The sequence below is a fragment of the Equus caballus genome, chromosome 11 (assembly GCF_041296265.1).
Source record: "Equus caballus isolate H_3958 breed thoroughbred chromosome 11, TB-T2T, whole genome shotgun sequence".
NCBI classification, from domain to species: domain Eukaryota; kingdom Metazoa; phylum Chordata; class Mammalia; order Perissodactyla; family Equidae; genus Equus; species Equus caballus.
The window spans coordinates 7,283,751-7,292,752 of record NC_091694.1 but is presented as its reverse complement, the minus strand read 5'-3'; the positions used below and the strand labels follow the sequence as shown (position 1 = coordinate 7,292,752).

Genomic DNA, 9,002 nt, shown 5'->3' with positions numbered 1-9,002 from the left:
GGGAAGGAGGGATCTGAGATCAGGGAGAGGCATATGGGGCCCTTAAAGGTCTTCGTGATGTTTGATTTCTTAGGCTGAACAGTGGATGCACATGTTTATTTCTAGTTCTTGAGCTGTACATATACATCTTATAGATGCTTTTGTGTATATGATATATTTCATTAAAACATTTTTAAAAGTTTGTTTTAAAAGTCTCTGGCAATAGGGTGAAAAGGGATATCAGATTCAGGGTCTGAAGTTCCTTCTTCTCTAGTCTGCGTGCCTGTGTCTCTGCACAAGATATTGATGGGCGAGGATGGCTGCAGGTTTTCTTGGTCAGGCTGGCTCTGTTTCTCCACAAATTGCCCTCTGAGGCCTGTTCACCCAGAGGACGGCACTGAGCATCAGCAGGAACAGGGGCACCTTCAGGAATATGAGGAGCAGGAACCTGTGAGAGGGACACGGTGACCGAGGTGAGCTTCCTCCTCAACGGGAGGCCCAGGCTCTGCCTCTCCCCCTCTTCCTTTGAGCTTGGGTCCTGTGGCCTCAAAACTCACTATCAGCATCAAACCTGGTTGGTACCAGGACCAGACGACTCCATGATGAGGGCCACAGACTCATGTCCTTCAGCTCAAGAATTGACCTTGGGTGTCAGGACCCAGCAGATGCATGGGGATGTGGGGGTGAGGGATGCAGAGGAAGAGAGATGGAGGTACCCAGCCAGGCCCTGGCTCCCAGAAACAGCTTTCTGAACCCATGTGGTGGTTCCTCCGTCATCAGCACTTACAGGAACTCAGCTTTTGCTGGGACCAACTTCAAGGATAAAGTGTCCCCTATAACCACTCCTCACTCAAATTAGAGTGTTGATTCATCCTTAAACATGATCATGGGAGGTTGCTCTTCTATTTAAACAGTTCAACAATCTCAACCCCCAGGAGTGACCTCTTTAAGCTCAGCTCATGGCCGATCCCCTCTCCCCCTGGGTCCCAGTACCTGCCCCCATTCCAGCTCCTCACAAATCCTGTGTCCTCTCCCAACGCCAGACCTTTGTTTAATCTCTCCACCTCCCCAAACTTCTGCCTGGCTAGCAGCCTGAAGATTTGGCTGATGCCTTCCTGGTCCTCTCCAAGACTGCATCGGGCCCCTGTAGCAAACCCTGCTGGTTCTCTGCCCATGTCCTCCTTGCCCACTTGAGCTCCTGGCAGCTGTGGACAGTCTTAGACCCAACAAAGGTTCCCGCATCAAGCTTCTGCATCTCTTTGCCTGAGGGCTGTCTCCAGCTATAGGCATGTGCGTGGCTTGCTGAGCAGAGCAGGCCGGAAGTGCTATAGAATTTATGCCGCCAGGAGTGACCCAGGAACACTTTTTCTCCAGATTCTTGCTTGGCTGACTCTCCCACTTCCTTCGAGTCTCTGCTCAGAAGTCGCTTAATTTGAGAGGCCTTCCCTCTTCACTCGGTCTAAGAAGAGCAAATCCCACCGTCTTCCCTCACCACGAGGGACAGGTGTGTGTAGATCACCGCCCCAGCTTCCTCACCTCTCAGTGGGACACTTCTGGGCAACGTCCAGCGCAGCCTCTCTGAGGGTGCCCAGTGGGACTGAGCCCAGATGCTCCAGTGATGACTCCCATTGCTGCACACATCGTTGGCCCTCCCTGCTTCCCGCTCCCTCGCTGTGCTTCGCGGGATAACCTCTCTGTAAACTAATTATGCCTAAATCCTTGTCTCAGGAGCTGATTTTGAGGAAACTCAAACTAAGACAGTTTCTTTGTTACTGTTTTCACTGAGGGTCTCGATAGCCTTCACCATGCCCAGCCATTTCCCATACGCCCTATCACCTCTCCTTTAACACCTGTTTAATTTTCCTCCATAACAATTATCATTAACTGATATTTCCCCTATCTATCTATCATCTGTCTACCTATCTACCTCCTGTCTATCTGTCTATCTGTCTATCTATCTATCTATCTAATTTATCTACCTCTGTTATCTATCATCTACTATCCATCCTATCACATATCTCAATCATCTACTGCTATCAACTATCATCTATCTATTCCTATCTATCAATCTATGTATCCCTCTACCATCTAGCCATCCCTATCATGTATCTATCTATCCATCCCTATCATCTCTCTCTCTCTCTAATTTATCTTCTTATCCATCTGGCTATTGTCTAAATCTACCCATTTGAAAGAAACTTCCTCGAGAGCATAACCTTGCCTCTTTGTTCATGTGATATCCTTAGCATTTGGATCAGCTCCTGGCAAATAGCAAGATAATTAAATATTTGTTGAGTGAGTGAATGATTGAGGAAGTCTGTGTCTAGGAAGCCCTACTCTAGGGAAGAAGCCAGGCAGGTGGGAGAAGACACTGGGACGCAGGCACCTTACCCTTGGTGTTGGCTGGGATGTCCAGGTGTCCACGTAGAGCTCTTGTTGCTGGAGGCTATGGAGAAAGCGGGGGGTGAGGCCCAGTGCCCTGTCCATGACCCCCACCAGCTAAGTACCTGTCACCTGCACGGTTCTGACTTCACAAAGCAGGGGGAACTCAGGGAAGAGGCTGGACAGATGTTCTTGGATCATCATCTCCCCATAGTCAGACCCAGGCCTGGCCAGGGTAAAGGAGTATCCCCATCAACCCCATCCTAATCTGCTCCGCAGCCAGGTAGACACTTCACAAATCGGGACCGGAGAGTCCTCGCCTTCTGCCATTAAGAACTTCAGTGATCCTCATCTCGCTGAAAACAAGAATGCTCAGAGGTCCCACCCCCAGCGAGCGCATCCACACACACCCCCCCCCCCCCACCGCCTTGTCCACCCTGGCAGAAGACTGCAGAGGCCACTTCAGGGAAGTGTGAAAGCAGGCATGCCTCAAACAGCTGGTGCCTGCAGAACACCACCAGCCCCAAACAGAGAAGGTGGGTGGAATCTGCACTCTAGAAACTGGGAGCCCCCCAGACCCCTGAGCCCACCCAGCTCCTCAAACATTAGCAGCAGACTGGAGAATCCTCACTGGTTCAGTGGCCAACCAGGGGGAAGGAAATACAGAGACAGACACTTAGGGATTTGGAAGAAAATGGCTGCGTCTCTGGGCTGTCACTTAAGGGTGACCCTCTCCTCCAGCCCTCCATAAGCCCGTCCTTCACCACTGAGCTCACAACCAGTTTCTTAGGGCCACATTCTTAAATGCACATAGGAGACGACCTTTCAAGGAAGGCTCCAACACGAAAGAGAGAAACCAACACAAAGAGAAAAAGGAAACTCAGAGGAAGACGAGACAATCCAGGAAGCAGAAGAAAAAAAAATGGATATCCTTAGAATGATAAGAGAAGATGTGGCTCTCATCAAACAAGAACAGGCTTATATATTATGTTTATATAATATATATATAAAAGGCTTATAAAAAGATTAAGCAGCAGAATTTGAAAAGAAAACTCTATTAGAGGTGCCCCATCCCACTTCTGCCCTGTCTGGTCCAGGGGTTTACTGAGCTCTCTCCTGCCTGGTCGAGAGTGCCAGAGGGAGACGGAGCAGAAGCAGGAGGAGGCTGAGGGGCCAGAGAGGATGCCAGACAGACAGAGACACAGACAGACAGAGGCACAGACAGACAGAGACAGACAGACCAAGCCCAGTCAGAGAGTTGGGGGCTCCCTCTTGGGCTTCCGCATGCCCTCAAACCAACTCCCTTGACCCACAGCCCTGTGGGCAGGACCTCCAGAAAATGCAGAAATGGTTTTTTCCCCCTGGGGCGAGCACAGGTAACAGAGGCTGTGGAAAGGCCCAAAGGGGGAATGCCAGAGAGGCCAGGGGAAGAGCCAGGGCTGGGGCTTGGATTTCTGGAACGGGGATCACCCCGTCAGAGGGACAAGGCTGGCTATCTGGGCCCTCTCTGAGCCTGGACCATCTCAGGGATCCTCTCCTGACCCTGGGGGAGGCCCCGGGCTCTGGGTTGTTGAGAGAGCTCAAGCCAAGGGAGAGTGAGAAGGGACTCCCTCTGGAGCAGAGCCTCCCCGACAGGGAACAGGGAGACCGCAAGAGCCCCTCGATCCTGGTGGATCCCGTGACGCAGGCCCTTGCCGCCTACACCAGCCTCAGAAGCCTGGAGGCCCACAGCCACTGTCAGGACCTGGCGTGGTGGCAGGAACCTTGGATGTCACACACACACTCTCACACACTCACTCTTACACATTCATGCAATACACTCACACACTCACCCTTACATACTCACACACACACTCACACTCTCACCCTCACGTACTCACCCTTATACACACACACACACTCACTCACACCCTCTCACACCCACACAACACATTCACACTCGAACACACACTCACATGTTCATTCACTTGACACACACTCCTACTTACATGTTTTCACACACAGTCACACTTTCACACATTCACGCACATCTCCCTCGCACTCACGTTCACATAACACACTTGGTCCTGAATGTCTGATGCACCGACACCAGGTCCGGTTCTCCTCTCCTCGGTCGAAATTTCCTTGGATGCTCAGATTCCTTCATGACTGGCACAGAGAAAAGGAGGGTCTTACCTGAGGAAACCAACACCTGAACCTGGAAAAAGGGATCAGGCAGGAAGCCTTGCAGCCCCTCCTCCTGCAGTATCGTTGCGATCCCACACCTGTACTTCCCTGAGTCCTCTGCAGTGAGGTTCTCCAAGGTCACTGTGAAGGTGAGGTCCCCAGTGTGGTCCACGATGGCCGCTCGGCCGCTCCTCACCTCTACCTCAGACACTGTGGTCTCCACCATCTCATGCCAAAGTGGCAAGCACGGTTGTCTGCACCAGTATTTTTTAAATGTCTTGTATTCCTCCTCATACCGACACTGCACACTCAGGGATTCCCCCACAGTGCCTGTCACGATGCTGGGGCCACTCAGAGACACAGAGCCTGGAAAACACAAGCAGCCTTATCTTCACCCTGAAGAGCCTGGGCCAGATGGGCCTTGGGTGTCAGATCCCCACGAAGCCCAGAAATCACCTGAGGTCAGAGGAAGGAGGGGTCAGGAGCCAGAGGTATGCGCTGTTTGCAGACATGGGGGGAGATGCTTGGTGCAGGATTCTGGGACTCGAGAGGTCATGCCCACCCTGTGTGTGCTCAGTCAACTTCTAATGTGAGGGGGAGAGGAAGACTTTGGTGGCCCCAGACAGCTTCTGGGTCCCCAGAAGTGTCAGTCCTGAGAGGAGACACCTGTCCCCATCAATCACCAAGAATTGAATGAAGTCACTGAGTATACTCTGAATACATGGATGGATAGAGACATGGATGGATGGATGGATGGATGGATGGATGGATGGACAGATGGAGTAGGAAACAGGAAATCAGAATGGGGACCAGGAAAAACTAGATGAAGCCCAGTATTTAGAGTGTCCCTCCTGGGAGGACACCTGCAGCTTCCGGTTTTGCCCCCTTCCCAGATGCTCATTGTGGGTCCCAAGCTTACAATCCCTGCTTGTCTAGGTGGAACCTCCTGCTCGTCGGTCTAGGTCACACAGGAGGTGGGAGCTGGCATTGAGGTACAAAGAGAACACTTAGGAAGAGGCCGGGATTCAAGGACAATCACACTTCGATTTCCCTTCTGGGACAGAATCCTGCAGCAACACTTGCCATCACCTGACACCGAATGTCACCGCAGCTCCCCACTGATGACCCACCAGAGGGTCTTCCCTCTCCCACTTCTCAGAGCCCCCCTGGGCCTCATCTCCAAGTCCTCTGCCACCTCGAAGATTTTGACATTTCCCCCCAACCTTTCACTCTGGAGGCTCCAGCTCCGCATGATTAGGACCCAGCCCCCTAAACTCTCTGCCTCCCACCTGGAGAGCCACGCTGGGCCTCGACCCCCAAGGGGTCGTCATTACTCCAAGCAACAGCTGCTGTCTGCTCTGCTCTTGACAGGAAAGGGTTAACCCAGTGACAAGGGCACTGAGAAAGGGTTTGGGCAAAATCCCAAACTTCTGATAAAGGATCAGGTATATAATCCATCTATCTTGTGTCTGTCTGTCTCTCCATCCATCCATCCACCCTTCCAGTCTTCCCTCCTTCCCTCCCTCCGCCCACCCAGCTATCCAGGCAGTATATTGTCATCCACAAATTGTGAGACCTTTGCTATTTTTTATTCTAAAGTTAAAAAAAAAAAACACATAGTTTTTACTTCTTCATTTTAAATACCTTGAGTTTTCTCACTTTATTTCCCAACACGACAGCTCCCGTGGCTCCCTGACCTATATTCTATGTCAGCGCCATCCCCCTCTCCCACCAGCATTCCCTGAAGCAGTGGTTCTCACCCAGGGGCCATACTGACCAACCCCAGGGGACATTTGGCAATGTTTGAGGACATTTTGGTTGTCATAGTTTGCGGGGGTGGGGAGTTGCTGCTGGCACCGAGTGGATAGAGGCCGGGGATGCTGCTGAACATCCTACAGCAGGAAGGACGGCCCCCACCACACAGAGCGATCCAGCCCCAGGGTCAGCAGAACTGAGGTTGAGGAATTTGCTTGAGGAGCAAAACGCCCCAGTCCCAGGATCTCCAGACACAGCCGCGGGGCCGGAGGGAGAGGGGGCAGTCCTGGTTTTAATAACGATGGTAATAACGGTTCAAGTGGCCAAATTTACTTGGAGCTCAGTACGAGCTCGCTGCACGGAAAGCATGTTACCATTTAATCCTTGTCCTGTCCCGATGAGGAAATACGATGAGCTGTCTGAAGGTTTTTATATGCACACCTCACCCCTTTTTTCCTGGCGTCTTTATTTCTTCCCCCTCCCATCACCGGCCATCCCTCACTCCTTCCTCACTCTGACCTGCCCGCGCAGACCTCCCCGGTCCACACCCAGCCCCGCTCACCTGGGACACAGAGAAGCAGGAGAGCTGATGGCAGCCACATGGCCCCGTCCCCCTGGGTGATCTCTCCAGCTGCAGCTGGGCCTGAGGCTGGAGCCTCCTCACCGAGGGTCCGCTCAGCCGTCTCCCTCTTCTGTTCTTCTTGGCACTTCTCTGCTTCCTTCTTCAGCCTTTCGGTTCTGTCCTCAGAGCTTGTCAGAAAATGGGGGAAGCTGGGAGCTCAGGGCATCATGTGGCCAGTTGACTATGGTGCTGAAAACTTGCTGAAGTTCATCCTCATAAAATAATTTGAATATGCAGTTCCTGTTTCTGTTCCATGTGAAGATAACGACCTTCTCATTACTCACCCACAGCTGACAGGCCCGCCATTCTCTAAAGCACAGCATAGCTGACGCTGGCACCAGTCTGGGCTAATTTCCATCTAGATTTTCCATGCAACTCGTCCCCTTTACACATTGCCAATTTCCTGTGGCCGGCATGGGTGGTCTCGAGTGGTACCGGCATGACTAGGCCTTCTCTGGACAAGACCAGCTACTTGCAGGGTCCAGAGCAAAATGAAAATGCCCTGGTTCCAGAATTATTAAGAATTTCAAGATGATGACAAGGGAACGTTAAACCAAGCATGCGGCCCTTGTAAGTGCAGCCCCTGATGCCAGCCATGTCTCCGGCCATTGGTGGTACAGACAGTGAGGCTGGGTCTGCCCTCAGGGCGCTCTGCTCTTCTGAGCCCCCAGCTCTTGGTCTGGCCTCACCAGACCCCAGACGCCTTGAATGGTTTCCTGTCTTGGTCACACGCTCCACAGCTCTGGCACCGAGCAGAACTTAAACCATCCTCAAGTCTCACCTTTAACCTGTGTGGTGAGATGAGAAGCCAAGATTCTCAGGGATAGAAAAGTTTCAACGTGTCAGAAGGGAACTCGGGTGTACCTGGCCAGAAATACGTCCAGTCACACGAAACAGCCGTGGTGGACTTAAAAGACAGACCCAGATTTGAACTGCTTTACCCGAGAACTAACATTCGTGTGAGCGGGAAGCTAAAATTCTGGAATGCGAGCGTCATATATCTTCTCTTAGTTGGGTGTTTCAGTAAATACACTTCTTGCTTGTTCACTTTTTTGCTGCAGTGGGAGGCTCCATGTTTCCTGGGGTTTGGCGTGTGTGTGTGCACATGTGTGTGTGTGTGTGTGCACGTGTGTGTGTGTCTGCACACCTCCCCCTCCAGTGCTGGATTGTGGTTTCCTGCACAACGTATTAGTCACACAGAGCTCACAAGCTGGGGAGAAGGAAGTTCACTAGAAGCAGAAGAATTTGTCAGTCTATTAGCTTCCACTTGTTTATGCGGAACTGTTTTCCCTTTAAATCTTAAGGTTTCGGTACCTGAAAAGGGACAAAGATTCATATTCATATTCTGTGGCTTTTTTTTTCACTAGTCCTTGTGACGTTTTCTCTGGAAATTATTATTTTCTTTTTAACATGACCTTAAAAGAAAATCGTACCCCCTAAATATGATTTATGAGGTGTAGCTGAAAGTTTCATTTGCCACTTCTTAGCTGTCGTGTGGACTTTGGGGCATCGCGTGATCGCTGTCAGCCCAGGATTCAAATTCACCCCCTCGCCCTTCCCAGCTCACTCCATGTGGGTGCAGTTGGCAGTAGGTTGGGGGGGGGGGTGTGCACATGTGTGTGTGCACGTGCACGTGTGTGTGGTGGGGGGAGCAGGAACTGGGGGTGGTAAAGGATGCCTCCCTCTTTCTGCCTCCACAGATCGTACAGCTGCCATTGGCCCAGGCGGCTCAGGCAGGCTCATTAGGGGCAGGCCTGACACTTCTGTGACTGTCGTCTGCCAGCAACAGGCCAGCACCCCCTACTGTCTGCCTTACAGCATCAGCCCTTTCAGGGCAGAGCGCCGCGAGCTGCTCACGGCTCTGGCGTCTGAGGAAAGGGCGCCACCTTTGCAGAATCCCGGAGGAGCCCTGACGGGGCAAGGCAGGGCAGTGAGGGCTCCTCAACACGCCCCGCTCTGAGTCTGCGAAGGGGACGGTTGGCAGCTACAGAGCTTCCCGGAAAGCCATTCTCACCAGCCTCATTCCAGAAGAACTGCCTGTTGTGCATAGGGCTGTAGAGTCAGGTTTTTCTAGGTACTGCTGCTGTGATGAAACTCT

At 52.0% G+C, this 9,002-nt stretch overlaps 1 protein-coding gene across 2 annotated transcripts; it reads right to left on the bottom strand.

Annotated features, from left to right (window-relative positions):
* Positions 1-81: 81 nt before the first annotated feature.
* Positions 82-8,361, bottom strand: LOC100052640 (protein CD300H). Of its 2 annotated transcripts, none has more exons than XR_011423138.1 (4): positions 6,845-7,113; positions 4,537-4,893; positions 1,516-2,425; positions 82-427 (listed from the first exon to the last, which is right to left on the bottom strand). XR_011423138.1 is itself a non-coding variant. In XM_014738967.3 (4 exons), the coding sequence occupies exons 1-4, from the start codon at positions 6,882-6,884 to the stop codon at positions 316-318; spliced, it is 564 nt and encodes a 187-aa protein (XP_014594453.3). In that variant the 5' UTR covers positions 6,885-8,361; the 3' UTR covers positions 82-315. The 2 variants fall into 2 exon arrangements, 1 of the variants encoding a protein (XP_014594453.3); XM_014738967.3 differs by having other exon boundaries at positions 2,371-2,425; positions 6,845-8,361.
* Between the last annotated feature and the right edge of the window lie 641 nt (positions 8,362-9,002).

Excerpts from the sequence above, each read along its gene's own strand:
- LOC100052640 (XM_014738967.3), bottom strand. The coding sequence starts at position 6,884 with ATGTGGCTGCCATCAGCTCTCCTGCTTCTCTGTGTCCCAG. Across the intron at positions 4,894-6,844 it reads CCTGCTTCTCTGTGTCCCAG|GCTCTGTGTCTCTGAGTGGC; the intron begins GTGAGCGGGGCT and ends TGTGTTTTCCAG. Across the intron at positions 2,426-4,536 it reads TCAGGTGTTGGTTTCCTCAG|CCTCCAGCAACAAGAGCTCT; the intron begins GTAAGACCCTCC and ends CTTTCTCCATAG.